This window comes from Eucyclogobius newberryi, unplaced genomic scaffold (assembly GCF_026437365.1).
Source record: "Eucyclogobius newberryi isolate DKJ021-1_F unplaced genomic scaffold, fEucNew1.0.hap1 SCAF_11, whole genome shotgun sequence".
Classification (NCBI taxonomy): Eukaryota; Metazoa; Chordata; class Actinopteri; order Gobiiformes; family Gobiidae; genus Eucyclogobius; species Eucyclogobius newberryi.
In genome coordinates this window covers 32,018,850-32,035,741 of record NW_027315735.1, presented here as the reverse complement: position 1 = coordinate 32,035,741, position 16,892 = coordinate 32,018,850, and the positions used below count along the sequence as shown (strand labels likewise).

At 39.5% G+C, this 16,892-nt stretch overlaps 1 protein-coding gene across 1 annotated transcript in view; it reads left to right on the top strand.

The window, feature by feature from the left end:
* Window positions 1–3,761: 3,761 nt before the first annotated feature.
* stab1 (stabilin 1) overlaps window positions 3,762–16,892 on the top strand; it is a 91,811-nt gene continuing 78,680 nt past the window's right edge. Inside the window, exons 1-10 of the mRNA XM_072432471.1 lie at window positions 3,762–3,836; window positions 4,383–4,501; window positions 4,726–4,841; window positions 6,627–6,712; window positions 6,793–6,862; window positions 8,031–8,126; window positions 8,685–8,798; window positions 10,048–10,235; window positions 11,055–11,191; window positions 12,047–12,174. Coding sequence (XP_072288572.1) covers window positions 3,762–3,836; window positions 4,383–4,501; window positions 4,726–4,841; window positions 6,627–6,712; window positions 6,793–6,862; window positions 8,031–8,126; window positions 8,685–8,798; window positions 10,048–10,235; window positions 11,055–11,191; window positions 12,047–12,174 — 1,129 coding nt within the window. The remainder of the gene's footprint in view (window positions 3,837–4,382; window positions 4,502–4,725; window positions 4,842–6,626; window positions 6,713–6,792; window positions 6,863–8,030; window positions 8,127–8,684; window positions 8,799–10,047; window positions 10,236–11,054; window positions 11,192–12,046; window positions 12,175–16,892) is intronic.

Sequence of the window (16,892 nt, the reverse complement as noted above, 5' to 3'; positions counted from 1 at the left end):
ACTGTAATTTATGTCCAAAAAAAGAAAAAAACTGCCTGCACAGGCGCCGTATGTAAAGGTGAAACGTCTTTAAATGCCCACGGACGCATGTACAGGTGAAACGTCTCTAAATGTACACAGACGCATGTACAGGTGAAACGTCTAAATGTACACAGACGCATGTACAGGTGAAACATCTCTAAATGTCAACAGAAGCATAAATTGGTGAAATGTCTCTAAATGTACACAGACACATGTGAAACGTCTCTAAATGTACACAGACGCATGTGAAACATCTCTAAATGTACACAGACGCATGTGAAACGTCTCTAAATGTACAGACACATGTACAGGTGAAACGTCTCTAATTGACGCATGTACAGGTGAGACGTCTCTAATTGTACACAGACGCATGTACAGGTGAAACGTCTCTAAATGTACACAGACGCATGTGCAGGTGAAACGTCTAAATGTACACAGACGCATGTACAGGTGAAACGTCTAAATGTACACAGACAAATGTACAGGTGAAACATCCCTAAATGCCCACAGACGCATGTGAAACGTCTCTAAATGTACAGACGCATGTACAGGTGAAACGTCTAATTGTACACAGACACATGTACAGGTGAAACATCCCTAAATGCCCACAGACGCATGTACAGGTGAAACGTCTCTAATTGACGCATGTGTAGGTGAAACGTCTCTAAATGTACAGGCCAAACGCTTGAGACTTGAGACTTGCCTCACTGGGTTGGTGAAATGTCTCTAAATGTACACAGACGCATGTGAAACGTCTCTAAATGTACACAGACGCATGTGAAACGTCTCTAAATGTACACAGACGCATGGACAGGTGAAACGTCTCTAATTGTACACAGACGCATGTACAGGTGAAACGTCTCTAATTGACGCATGTGTAGGTGAAACGTCTCTAAATGTACAGGCCAAACGCTTGAGACTTGAGACTTGCCTCACTGGGTTGGTGAAATGTCTCTAAATGTACACAGACACATGTGAAACGTCTCTAAATGTACACAGACGCATGTGAAACGTCTCTAAATGTACACAGACGCATGTACAGGTGAAACGTCTCTAATTGACGCATGTGTAGGTGAAACGTCTCTAAATGTACAGGCCAAACGCTTGAGACTTGAGACTTGCCTCACTGGGTCCAGCCTCTGATATTTCCCACCTCCAGGTCGGGCCCCTGAACGCCTCCCGGAGTCTGATGCAGCTGTTTTCTGTGTTTTATCGGTTTCCTTTCATTGTTCTCTCACCTGACCTTTGACCTTCACCCGTCCAACAGGAAGTGCTGGATGATCAGAGCTGGATCCATTCTCCTCGTGGTTTAGTCCTTGGGTTCAGAGCCCCTTCTCCCCCTGGCCACAGTGTGCCAACCATGTGCCATGTCCCAGCAACAGTAGGAGGGCGGCGGGATTCTGGAATCCTTTAAAAAAAAACTACGCCAATGACATTTGACGAATCTAGTTTATGAATAAATATTCTTGTGTATCTAGGTCGTGAGGATCTATGCATTTAGATAAAGTGAAGTTGTTTCTATGCGTTTAGATAAAGTGAAGTTGTTTCTATGCGTTTAGATTCTAAACAACTTCACTTTATCTAAACTTTAGATAAAGTGAAGATGTTGGTGAATACTTGATAATGAAATGCACTATAATCACATTGTATTGATGCATTAAACAATCAACGAGACTCAAAATATATTCACTTTATTCACTGGTATTTAACCCAGCATGAGAATTGTGTTGTCCTCGGACTGTCTTTTATTATATTATATATTTTATGTTGTTTTTTAATATATTTTTTATTTGATTTTGTATATTTTATTTTGTATTTTGATTTGTTTTGATTTTATATGTTTTATGTTGTTTCTAATTCATTTTATGTCGTTTTTAATTCGTTTTTATTTGATTGTATATATTTAATGTTGTTTTTAGTTCGTTTTCATTTGATTTTATATATTTCACGTTGTTTTTTTAATTAGATTTTATTAAGTTTGTGCGTATTTATTTATTTTTTATGTATTTATGTATTTTCTTTTTACATATTTTACTTGTGCTTGCTTTGTACTCTGAGCAGCACTTTGGGAGACATTGTGTTGGTAAAATGTGCTACACAAATAAAGTTGTATTGGATTAAACAGATTTGACCTGAACTTCACCTTGTTGTGCTTTGGTTTGTTAGATTTAGTTTTCCAGTTCAGTCGGATCAAGAACCACTTAAACTCTTGTCTCGTTCTGAGTGACCAGTTTCAGAAATGAAGGGAAAAGGAAGCGAATGAGGAAGGAAGTCTAGAGAGAAGCCTTGGGAGCTGCGCTGGTGGAAGTGGACCACGGCCAGTCTCACCCTAGTCCCGCTTTAAACCCGGTTCGGTCCCGGTTCGGTCCCGGTCCGGTCCTGGTCCGGTCGTAGTGCTGACTTGTCCTCGTTGTGATTTTTATACCTCCAAAAAACAGGAAAAATGTGACGTGGAGAAGCTTCCTGCCGCTGTGGACTCCCAGATCCTGGTTCAGTCCCTGGAACAAGGTTTCTCTCCACCTAAAGCGACGTTTCTGTTCATCTGGATTCCGCTTGTCTTCACGAGGATCTGACTCTTTTTATGTCGTCCATTGACTCTCTCTCGTTTGGACTCGTTGTGTAAAGCTTGTAAAGTTGCTCTAGTGTGTCATTCCTCTCCATATTTTTGTCTCGATTGTGGAGATTGAACAAAAAAATGGACTAGTTTCAAAGGGAGAGACGGAATTTTACCTCGTTTGTCGTTTTACCTTCAACCGTAAGTATTTCTTCACCTTTATCCTCTTTGTTTGCATTTTTATGTCCATTGCAGACACTTTTTTTTACACATTTGTTTAGTTTAGATGCAAAAAATAATAATAATTTGATCTCATAATTGGCCTTTCTTTTGGAAAACGACTTCCTCATTTTCACCACTGACTTTCCCGACTCAAAGCGTCTCTGATCTTACTTCAAATAATCCTTCTTCACGTTCATTTGTACAAACGAATACAATAAATTAGACCCACTTAACCGTGCACAAGTGTTGCCCCGTATCATTTCTTTCATTTCTTTCATATTTATCGAAACTTTGCTGATATTTTACACAATCTCTTGTCTCATTTCCATCGTTTTGTTGGCCCCGAGATACAGTTTTCACGTCATTTATGCCATTTGCACATTTTTATTGAATAACCTGTTTACTATTTCAGACTTTCCTTCAAATAACAAGAAGAGTTAAAGAAATATCCATTATTTTCAGTCTTGTTTTTATTTTGTTTATGCCTGCCGTGATCTGATTGGTTCGTGCATCCCTGCTGCGACGCGACTGGACCGTGAAGAGGATGAGGCTGTTCTTGCTTTTGTTTTTTGCGGCTGCCGTCCAATCAGAACCGGAGACAAAGGCAAGCGCAATTTTTTTTAAAATAATAATAATATGAGACAATTAACTAAAATGTTAACTGTAAAAAATATAAAAGACGACGAGGCAAACCAGGACAAAGAAACAAGAATAAATAACACCAAGTCAGGGTTAAAACAGGACTAAATGTGAAGGACTCGTTAAATACCCAACGTTAATTAAGGAAATGCTGAGCCAGGATATTAGTTGAGCTTCGACACGAGGACTAAACCACAGCAGAGTGACAAGAGGTAAAACCAAAAGTGTAAAATCCCACGGTGCAGGACAATCATCGCTCTCCTGTGAGAGCTGTAAACTCTGGAGTTCTTTACCCACTGAAAGGAAGTGCATCGCTGAGGTAAAAATGTTCACTTCCAGAGTTAAGTTCAGGCTGAAAGAACATCAAATCTGTCCCTACCTGAAAGTGTTACGAAAGTGCGTGAGTGAAAGTGCATGAGTGAAAGTGCATGAGTGAAAGTGCATGAGTGAAAGTGCATGAGTGAAAGTGCATGAGTGAAAGTGCATGAGTGAAAGTGCATGAGTGAAAGTGCATGAGTGATAATATGAGTGAAAGTGCATGAGTGATAATATGAGTGAAAGTGCATGAGTGAAAGTGCATGAGTTAAAGTGCATAAGTGAGATCGAATGAGCTCTGTAGATGTGTACATTTACTACAAATCTATTTATAAAAAATATAAATACATAAACAAATAAATACATACACAAATAATAAATAAATAATATTATATAATAATACATAATAAATTAATAAGAAATAAGAAAATGAATTATAAATGAATAATACATAATAAATAATAAATATAATAATACATAAATAATTAATAATTAATTAATACATCATAAATAAATACAAATAGGAGACCAGGGAAAGCTGCACTAAACCCGCAGACGACAGAACAAGCGCCTGGTTCAAGTCCAAACGATTAAACCTGAACTATATCATGTCATTTTCTTTGCTTTGCAGAAAGGGCACGGCTTCTGTCAGTCGGAGGACCTGATTGAGACCCACGGGCCCTGCACTTCCTGCGCCGTTCGCTCCACATGTCCGCCCAGGCAGTCTGCGACCAGGACAGAGAACTGCACGTAAGGAACCAGAACTAGAACCAGAACCAGGACTGAACCCAGGGCTAATCCTGACACGATTGGGACTGAAGCGGACACAAACAGGACTTAGGAAAAGGTTTAAAACGTTGGGTTGTGAACTTGGTTTCTTGGGGACTGAAAGGACTTGACCTTCAAATCCAGGACAAAAGTACTTGATGAGGACTAAAGCAGAACTAAACCGGGTCTGGTGTCGGTCCGGGCAGGTACCAGGTGTCCGTTGGGGGCCGTCAGTTGGAGTTGTCCGGCTGCAGAACAGTTTGTGGCCGCCGCTTCTTCAGGCCCAAGTGCTGTCCTCAGTTCTGGGGCCCGCTCTGCCTTGGTGAGACATTTCTCTTATTTAATTATTTATCATTGTAGGAAATTGTTTTTTATTCTGTATTCACATAGAGATGTGAGTGGGACATCCTAGAGCTGTGGGAACATAGAGATGTGAGTGGGACATCCTAGAGCTGTGGGAACATAGAGATGTGAGAGGGACATCCTAGAGCTGTGGGAACATAGAGATGTGAGAGGGACATCCTAGAGCTGTGGGAACATAGAGATGTGAGTGGGACATCCTAGAGCTGTGGGAACATAGAGATGTGAGCAGTGGGACATCCTAGAGCTGTGGGAACATAGAGATGTGAGAGGGACATCCTAGAGCTGTGGGAACATAGAGATGTGAGAGGGACATCCTAGAGCTGTGGGAACATAGAGATGTGAGAGGGACATCCTAGAGCTGTGGGAACATAGAGATGTGAGTGGGACATCCTAGAGCTGTGGGAACATAGAGATGTGAGCAGTGGGACATCCTAGAGCTGTGGGAACATAGAGATGTGAGAGGGACATCCTAGAGCTGTGGGAACATAGAGATGTGAGTGGGACATCCTAGAGCTGTGGGAACATAGAGATGTGAGAGGGACATCCTAGAGCTGTGGGAACATAGAGATGTGAGAGGGACATCCTAGAGCTGTGGGAACATAGAGATGTGAGTGGGACATCCTAGAGCTGTGGGAACATAGAGATGTGAGAGGGACATCCTAGAGCTGTGGGAACATAGAGATGTGAGCAGTGGGACATCCTAGAGCTGTGGGAACATAGAGATGTGAGCAGTGGGACATCCTAGAGCTGTGGGAACATAGAGATGTGAGAGGGACATCCTAGAGCTGTGGGAACATAGAGATGTGAGTGGGACATCCTAGAGCTGTGGGAACATAGAGATGTGAGCAGTGGGACATCCTAGAGCTGTGGGAACATAGAGATGTGAGAGGGACATCCTAGAGCTGTGGGAACATAGAGATGTGAGCAGTGGGACATCCTAGAGCTGTGGGAACATAGAGATGTGAGAGGGACATCCTAGAGCTGTGGGAACATAGAGATGTGAGAGGGACATCCTAGAGCTGTGGGAACATAGAGATGTGAGAGGGACATCCTAGAGCTGTGGGAACATAGAGATGTGAGCAGTGGGACATCCTAGAGCTGTGGGAACATAGAGATGTGAGAGGGACATCCTAGAGCTGTGGGAACATAGAGATGTGAGAGGGACATCCTAGAGCTGTGGGAACATAGAGATGTGAGAGGGACATCCTAGAGCTGTGGGAACATAGAGATGTGAGTGGGACATCCTAGAGCTGTGGGAACATAGAGATGTGAGCAGTGGGACATCCTAGAGCTGTGGGAACATAGAGATGTGAGCAGTGGGACATCCTAGAGCTTCTAATACTTTTAGTTCATTATATTTTCGTGCAAGTTCTTGAAAATGTTGTTTATTATATGTTCTTGGGACGTAAAAATAACTAAAGTAAATAACAAATTAATCATATCCAGCCACTTAATAAATGTATCATCAGTTTGAGTTGGTGACAATGCAGTGTTTCCTTTAAAAGAGGACGGTGCCCCCAATAGTCCAAAAACAATCTGTACTAATAATAATCAGTTATACAAATAATATGTTATGCTTTTTGTATTGTCATAAACATATAGAACTACATTTAATCTCCAATCAGTGCAAACACTTAATAAATGTTGCCTCAGTCATACAACAACAACAACAACAACAACAACAACAACCCCCTACTATAACGATATAAAACACTTTCAAACCATCGCTTTCTCTCTCCTGCAGCGTGTCCGAGTTGGTCTGGAAAAACGTGCAACTTCCGAGGCTCGTGCTCCGACGGCGAGAGCGGGAACGGGACGTGTGTCTGCGACGTCAGTTCATCCTCCTCGGAAACGGGTTTTTTTGGGGGGTCCGGCCCGAGCTGAACTGTCTGTGTGTGTTTTACTTTCAGGACAAATTCTCCGGTTTCGCGTGTAACGAGTGCAAAAACCCAAACGCCTTCGGAGTGGACTGCGACAGAGGTATTCGCTGCACAAGTCGTCACCATGGCAGCCAGATGATGCCTCCAGCAGCATCACATTTAGCGCGAAAATAAGCTGGGACTTGACTTAATAATTCACATTTTCATAGTTACTAAAGAGAGTACAGCACATGATTTATTGTGGCTGCGACAAGTGAATCAATTAATCGCAACTAATCGATATTTGAAATTATCGTCAACTAATTTAGTAATGAAATAGTCGTTAACTGGTTTATACGCAGGTTTCCCAAACATGTCATGAGCTGAGAAAAGAGGTTTCATGACTCAAATTGAGCTGTAAATATATGAAAATGATGTGAAAAATGTGTCAATTCAGTGTATTCGATGTAAACACTCTTTTGTCCATAAATGTGCTGCACCAGGATCCTCAACTTCAGCTTCATCTGGGTCAAATTTAGTACAAATCCTGTGACGTTTGAGTCCTAAACAACGAATTGATTGATTGAAAGAAAAATCACTAGACAAATAGATCAGCAAAGTGATCGTTTAATACCTTATATAATCTCCAGTTTGGTGATCTTCTTGGCCTCTTATTGGCTTGAGCTCAACTTGGGCTGTAACGATGAATTGACTAATTGTGACTAGTTGACTGTAAAAAATAATCCAGGTGGTATTTTGATCATCGTAATCATTACCTGGACAATACAGACTCTAAAACTCACATGAAAGGCTTTTGTTACAGCAAAGACAGCAGCTTTATCAGATCAAAATGGCAAAATAGAACACACAGACTGCAATTGTATTCAATATTACACTTTAGTTGTAAATATCCTCTCTGTAGAAGCCTTTAGTCGCCACATTTCAACCTTCATTTGGTTAAAAATGTGTTAAAAAAGTCTCAATGTACAAAAGAAATAATCGTTTTGACAAGTCGACTAATCGGAAATTACCGTATTTTCCGGACTATAAGTTGCACCGGAGGAAGAAATGCAGTTGCAAGTGTGAAATTAACAAATAATATCACATATAAGTCGCTCCGGAGTATAAGTATAAGTATATATGTATAAATATAAGTCGCAACCCGGCCAAAACTATGAAAAAAAGTGCGACTTATAGTCCGGAAAATACGGTAAATCGCAGACTAATCGACTTCTTAAGTGATTGTTGGATCGTTAGCCGCCGCCTTGATCCCGACCTTGTGTTTGCAGAATGCGACTGCGACCGCGGCGTCTGCGACCGCGGCCCGGAGGGGGACGGCCGGTGCTTCTGCCAGGCCCCGTACGCCGGCAAACGCTGCGACCAAGGTAGGCCACGAGGACGCCGCGGCGGTCGAACGTGATGATGTTAAAAAAATTAAAACAACAAGAAAAACGGGGGAGAATATTAATAAAATGGAGCACATGGCAGTTGTTTTGGAGATATGCAACAGAAGGATGTCGAGTATATTGTCTATATTCTGATTAACGCAGTGATTTTGACATTATTATCACTATGATTGATGAAAAAAGGCCTCAAAAAGAGTCGGTCGATATTAAAAACACTTAGATAAACTTGCAGTGTAATTGTCCACAGTCCTGCATGACTACATTTCAGATCTTTTATCGTTAATTTGGAAGTCCAGTACCAGTTTAAGTGATCTGCTTCAACATTTAGTTACGTTTATGAAGACATACTGTCCATGGTCCCAGTTATGACAGTAGGACATCTTCACTTATCTGTAAACAAACTATTACATATGTGCAATGTCGGTGCGATAATATCAGAATAAAAAAGGAAATTAGAGGAAGAATGCTAAGAAAAACCTCCAAAATGTCCACGATCCGTGTTTGAACCGCCTCCGTCTGAGTGAATTCTGTGTGCAGTGAGCTTCGGCTGCCGCTCGTGTCCGCCGTACTCGTATTGCCGCGGCGACGGGGACTCGGCCTCTTGCGACTGTCTGCCCGGACACCGCAAGACCAATCAGGGGACGTGTGCAAGTAAGTCGACCGAATGGGATTTGAACAGAAGCTTTGTCATAGTCATACATTTGTCATTATGAAGGTCGGCAGGTCAGTTCTTCACATGGGACACTGCCCTTGTGTCCTTGGGCTGGACACTCTGGCCGTCTGCCTGGGTCAAAGGGGCGTTAAGGGCAAAATGGCAGCCTAGCAACAGTCATTCTGTCCCAGGGCAGAGACGCAGCAGAGACGTGTAATGAATGAGTAAATACATTAGTAGCATTTGTTTTATTTTAGTTTATTCTGCTTGTTAAATTAAATCAGCCAAAATTAAGGGCTTTAAAAAGCATCAAAAAGAGTTGTTAGGTTCAATTCACAGAATATTACACTGAAAGTTATGATGTTACTCACAATCCATCCAGTTGTAGGAAAGTGTTTGTGGTTTTAAATGTTGAATGTGGTTATCACTTAAAGTTGCAGGGGAAAAACTACATAAAAAAGATAGAATATTTTATTTCCGGCTCCCTGCATATGCCTTGATTAAATGTATCTTCCTGGACAAAAGCAAATGACCAGACCAAGTTATAAGGTCAAACTCACGATTCACTCTCAAATCTTCAGATCACTTCACGTCTTCTTTTTTTGCGCAATTTGAATTTAAATACATTTGTCGACTGATACAAACGTGGCTCAAGTAAAACAATGTTGACAGATTATTTGACTCAAATATTAGATAGTTACCGTATTTACCAGAGTATAAGTTGCTCTGGAGTATAAGTCGCACCAGCCGAAAAATGCATAATTGAGAGGAAAAAACACATATAAGTCCCATTTTTTTGGGAAATGTACTTGATAAAATCCAAGACCAAGAACAGACATTTCATCTGTCGAACTGTGGTAAGTGTCTGGTATGTTAACGTAACATATGAACAGTTATTCAGATAACTATAGCATAAAGAACATGCTAACAAGTTTACCAAAGCATCAGTTTTACCCCAAATCACTAAATTCACTGAATTCTTCTTCCTCTGTGTCACTTCTAAACAACTCCACAAACTCCAGAGGAAGAGGAAGTGCTGATTCTTCTTCTGCGTCGCTTAGAGCCTAGAGCGCCCTCTTGTGGTTGTCAGTGTGAAAATAATGAATAATATCACATATAAGTCGCTCTGGAGTATAAGTCACACCCCGGCCAAAACTATCAAAGTTCTATTATCCGACTTATAGTCCAGAAAATACGGTAAGTCCTTTGGCAGAAGCGCGTTCACGACGGGCTGTTGTCGTCCGTCAGCGGTGTGCTCCGCCCGGGACTGTGACGTGAACGCGGAGTGCTCGTCCCGGGGGTCGAAGGTCACGTGCGCCTGCAAACCGGACTACGAGGGCGACGGCCGGGTCTGCGTCCCCAAAAACCCCTGCAACCAGAACAACGGCGGGTGCCCTCTGAACTCCACCGTGTGCGTCTTCAGCGGCGCCAACAAGGTCAGTCCCGACGGCGGTGTCAGAATATCGTGTGAGTGTATCGTCTGTGGATAAAACAATTTTCTGCAGTCTTAAGGGTGCAAAGTGACATTTCTGCCCGTTTATGGTTACATTTATGGTTTTGTGCAATACTTAAACCTCGACCAAGACATTTACAGGCACATTTCTGCACACTAGTGATAAAAAATACGGTTTGAATATTTAAATACTCACGAAAAACCATTGAGATATTTATTTTTGTCAACATCCACCACCCCGGAGATTCACCGAAATTTTTTTACACCAGGAAAACGTGCTCTCTTTGCGGCAGTGCTGGAATTAGCATCAAAATGTGCTAAAACGTGTCTGTGAAAGTGTGAGCTTGAGTGTCGCGCAAGCTGCAAATGGAGCATAACATTTACCACAAAGGGCTGAAACAAGTCAATCGATCAATCAATGAGCTTTTGAGACTTTGTTTGGGAGATTACGCTCGATATTTCCCTCTCTTTCCGAAACATTTTTAATAGTTTTAAGTATAGACGATCTCAAGACAACAATAGTGTCAGTCTTTGATAAATCTCGCACCTCTTTTTTAAATCACTGAAATGATCAAATCGCGACAGTCTGAATGAATGTGTTTGGACGGAACAGTTGAAAGCGCGTGTTTTTGTCAAAATAAACACAACATCGTCAAAGAAAAAGTTTCATATGCCTTAATTAAACCAGTCAAACAGTTCTGTCTTTCAGAGGCGCGACATCGTAGACATGGCGCGTTTGAAGCGTTATCACAGTAGTGTCGTCGGCGCTCCTCGTCTAACCCGCTGCTCGTCTTCTCCTCAGTCCACGTGTCAGTGCATGGCGGGGATGAGGCCAGTAGGGGGCAGCGCTCAGTTCGGCTGTGAGCTGGTGTCGGCCTGTCTGAAGGACTCCTGTCATCACTCCGCTTCCTGCCGCACCGGACTGGACGGACACGCCAGGTGCTGCCCTGACAACGCACCACAGGCCCAAACGAACCGGTGTAGCAACCGAAACTGTCCGGGCGTTTGTTTACCTTCCTGGTTGTTGTTTTTTTAAAATTCAGCCAATCACAGTCCGCAAGTCACAGAACCCCAAACATCTTCGTCTTTTCGGACACTTTTGGTTCCTACACCGGCACGCGAATGTTTAAAAGACACGTATTCTGAATGTCAACGCTGTGTAAATCCAGAACTGATACGTTTAGTTTATATCAGTGGTTCCCAATGTGGGGGTCGGGACCCCCTGGTGGGTCGCAAAGCATGAGCTGGGGGTCGCGAGATGATTTCAAGACAGTGGTGAAATTAGGCCAGATAACACAATAAGCTACTAAAATAAATCAAATTAAACCTAATTTGAAATGCTTTACAACTTGAAACTATTACAAAAATCAAATTAATTTACCTGTAGGGGTCGTGAGTTAGTGATGTGGTTATTTGGGGGGTCCCGGTCTGAAATATTTAAGAACCCCTGACTTATTGGACACATTATTTTAGTATTTCTGGTTCAATTGCATTGTTTAAAATTGTTTCAAATTGTACTGATTGTTCAGAGACAAATGATCACTCAGTCTGAGATCACTTACATATTAACAATGGCAGTAGCACACAAGTTCTGAAATAACAATAAAATATAATTTATAAAATAACAATAACAATAGAATATCCTCATGGATGTTCAATAATGGTCAAAGCTACCTTTATTTTATAATTCACGAATAATGTCTAATATCTATTGTCTTGGGTCGCGAACGTCGAAATGGTGGAAATGTTTTGATGATTCATAATTAGTGGTGATTGTCGCTGCCTCCGGTGCAGGTGCGAGTGCAGTTCAGAGCAGATCGGCGATGGCTGGAGATGTTATGGAAACCTGATGGAGCAGCTTCTTGAACTGGACCGAGCTGGAGACCATCAGGGGAATCTGACCGCCACCATCGCTCTGTTTGGTCAGTTACCACGACGGTCACATGTTTAAGTGCGATGTGCTGTGGAGCTGAAGGTAGTATTTAGGGAATATGCGTTACACGAGCTGCAACAGTAAACGAATGACACACTTATGTATCAACCAAAATCTACAGTGTCACAATCTCTGAGATGAATTGGATAGACATACAATAGACATAATTTAGAGCAGTGTCAGTGTGTAGAAACTCGCCTTATGATGAACCACATGGAAATAACAACCAAACAGAAAGAAAAACATGTTGGATGAAAGTCTCTGGATGGAAATGGGGGTAAAGCTTGTATTGGGTAATTTTAGATATCATTTATATTATGTCTGAGTCATGTAGGGCGGTGACAAAAATCATAATCAGTTTCACGATGTGATTGATTGACATGTGGATTTAAATGACACATGTTATGAAAAATTGACTTTTTTGAGCTTTTAACCCTGTTCTACCATTGTTCCCTCATCAAAAACCATTTAGCTTCATCCACACTAGTTTGATGAATCCAAGCGTCAAAAACACTGTTCCGAATCAGCATAATAACTTCTCAATCTGTGACGTGGCTCAGAGAATCTTCTCTGCTGTTTTAAGTCCATCATTTATAACCAAACTCGTTCTGTGAATATCACGATCAGTACAACTGCGTGCTGAGACCAGGAAGTGAGAGGCCAGCCTGACATGCGCTAAAATGTAGGGCTGCAACGATTACTCGAGTTAATCGAATAATTCGATTACAAAAAAGCTTTGATTATTATTTTATTGCCTCAATGCTTCGTTTAATTTACATATTTTATTAAAAACACGTGAATCTGTGGCGCGCGGAGCGCACGGAACGACTTGTGGCGCTTTTGTTTCCCACAGAGTTTCTTCCTGAAGCAACTGAAGCAAAACAGAGAGAGCGGCGTGTTTTATACTCATGAGTGTGACCCATGGATCTATTATAGGTGCGACCGGGAAGAGTTTTGTTGTGTAAAAGAGCAGGTGCCGCGAGCTGCCGCTTTAACCAGCACTAGTCCCGCGCGCCGCTCGCCCCAGCCTCCCCGTGCCACCGCGCTCCCCCACGTCCTCACTCTGCTTCCCAGTCACACTCGTACGTTTCAAACATGCCACACGCTCCTCTGCGGCGCCTTGAAACGGACAATACATCTATGGAAACAGCAGGAGGACCATTATAATTATCTGAATAATAATAATCAGAAATTAAGAATAAAATGTGTTTTTTAGGCAGAAACTCAATTTGTTATTTGTTTATTACAATGAACAATAACATTTATTTAAAAAATGATTTAATATGCTTTTAAATGGTTTACGGAATGTACAAAATTTGTTACCTATTAATTGAAGAAAAAATCAATAGATTAATCGATTACTAAAAGAATCGATAGCTGCAGCCCTACTTAAAATTGAAATTTGGTTGTAATTCCCTTTGCAGCCAGTCGATGGCACCAAAACTCAGGATTTTTTTGTTCTAAGACATGAGATTCCACACTAAAGGTAGTCAAGAGGATGTTTATTATTTGCATTATTTATATAAATAATGCATAATATTTGTCCTTTAAGCCAATGGGAAATTCCAGTGTTGCAATGTCAAATTTAGGAACAGCAGGAGAGTAAAATACAATGAAACATTAAGCTAAACAACTATTAATATAGACTTGAAAAATGTATCTACAACTATTGCAACACTATTATGTTTGATACATGACCATGACTATTATGTTTGATACATGACCATGACTATTATGTTTGATACATGATCATGACTATTATGTTTGATACATGACCATGACTATTATGTTTGATACATGACCATGACTATTATGTTTGATACATGACCATGACTATTATGTTTGATACATGACCATGACTATTATGTTTGATACATGACCATGACTATTATGTTTGATACATGACCATGACTGTTATGTTTGATACATGACCATGACTATTATGTTTGATACATGACCATGACTATTATGTTTGATACATGACCATGACTATTATGTTTGATACATGATCATGACTATTATGTTTGATACATGATCATGACTATTATGTTTGATACATGACCATGACTATTATGTTTGATACATGACCATGACTATTATGTTTGATACATGACCATGACTATTATGTTTGATACATGATCATGACTGTTATGTTTGATACATGACCATGACTATTATGTTTGATACATGACCATGACTGTTATGTTTGATACATGACCATGACTATTATGTTTGATACATGACCATGACTATTATGTTTGATACATGATCATGACTATTATGTTTGATACATGACCATGACTATTATGTTTGATACATGATCATGACTATTATGTTTGATACATGACCATGACTATTATGTTTGATACATGACCATGACTATTATGTTTGATACATGACCATGACTATTATGTTTGATACATGACCATGACTATTATGTTTGATACATGACCATGACTATTATGTTTGATACATGACCATGACTGTTATGTTTGATACATGACCATGACTATTATGTTTGATACATGATCATGACTGTTATGTTTGATACATGACCATGACTATTATGTTTGATACATGACCATGACTATTATGTTTGATACATGACCATGACTATTATGTTTGATACATGACCATGACTGTTATGTTTGATACATGACCATGACTATTATGTTTGATACATGACCATGACTATTATGTTTGATACATGACCATGACTGTTATGTTTGATACATGATCATGACTATTATGTTTGATACATGATCATGACTATTATGTTTGATACATGATCATGACTATTATGTTTGATACATGACCATGACTATTATGTTTGATACATGACCATGACTGTTATGTTTGATACATGACCATGACTATTATGTTTGATACATGATCATGACTATTATGTTTGATACATGACCATGACTGTTATGTTTGATACATGACCATGACTATTATGTTTGATACATGATCATGACTATTATGTTTGATACATGATCATGACTATTATGTTTGATACATGACCATGACTATTATGTTTGATACATGACCATGACTATTATGTTTGATACATGATCATGACTGTTATGTTTGATACATGACCATGACTATTATGTTTGATACATGATCATGACTGTTATGTTTGATACATGATCATGACTATTATGTTTGATACATGATCATGACTGTTATGTTTGATACATGACCATGACTATTATGTTTGATACATGATCATGACTATTATGTTTGATACATGACCATGACTATTATGTTTGATACATGATCATGACTATTATGTTTGATACATGATCATGACTGTTATGTTTGATACATGATCATGACTATTATGTTTGATACATGATCATGACTGTTATGTTTGATACATGACCATGACTATTATGTTTGATACATGATCATGACTGTTATGTTTGATACATGACCATGACTATTATGTTTGATACATGATCATGACTATTATGTTTGATACATGATCATGACTGTTATGTTTGATACATGACCATGACTATTATGTTTGATACATGACCATGACTATTATGTTTGATACATGATCATGACTATTATGTTTGATACATGACCATGACTATTATGTTTGATACATGACCATGACTATTATGTTTGATACATGACCATGACTATTATGTTTGATACATGATCATGACTATTATGTTTGATACATGACCATGACTATTATGTTTGATACATGACCATGACTGTTATGTTTGATACATGACCATGACTATTATGTTTGATACATGACCATGACTATTATGTTTGATACATGACCATGACTATTATGTTTGATACATGACCATGACTATTATGTTTGATACATGACCATGACTGTTATGTTTGATACATGACCATGACTGTTATGTTTGATACATGACCATGACTATTATGTTTGATACATGACCATGACTATTATGTTTGATACATGACCATGACTGTTATGTTTGATACATGACCATGACTATTATGTTTGATACATGACCATGACTATTATGTTTGATACATGACCATGACTATTATGTTTGATACATGACCATGACTATTATGTTTGATACATGACCATGACTATTATGTTTGATACATGACCATGACTGTTATGTTTGATACATGACCATGACTATTATGTTTGATACATGACCATGACTATTATGTTTGATACATGACCATGACTATTATGTTTGATACATGACCATGACTATTATGTTTGATACATGATCATGACTATTATGTTTGATACATGACCATGACTATTATGTTTGATACATGACCATGACTATTATGTTTGATACATGACCATGACTATTATGTTTGATACATGATCATGACTATTATGTTTGATACATGACCATGACTATTATGTTTGATACATGACCATGACTGTTATGTTTGATACATGACCATGACTGTTATGTTTGATACATGACCATGACTATTATGTTTGATACATGACCATGACTATTATGTTTGATACATGATCATGACTATTATGTTTGATACATGACCATGACTATTATGTTTGATACATGACCATGACTATTATGTTTGATACATGACCATGACTGTTATGTTTGATACATGACCATGACTATTATGTTTGATACATGACCATGACTATTATGTTTGATACATGACCATGACTATTATGTTTGATACATGACCATGACTATTATGTTTGAT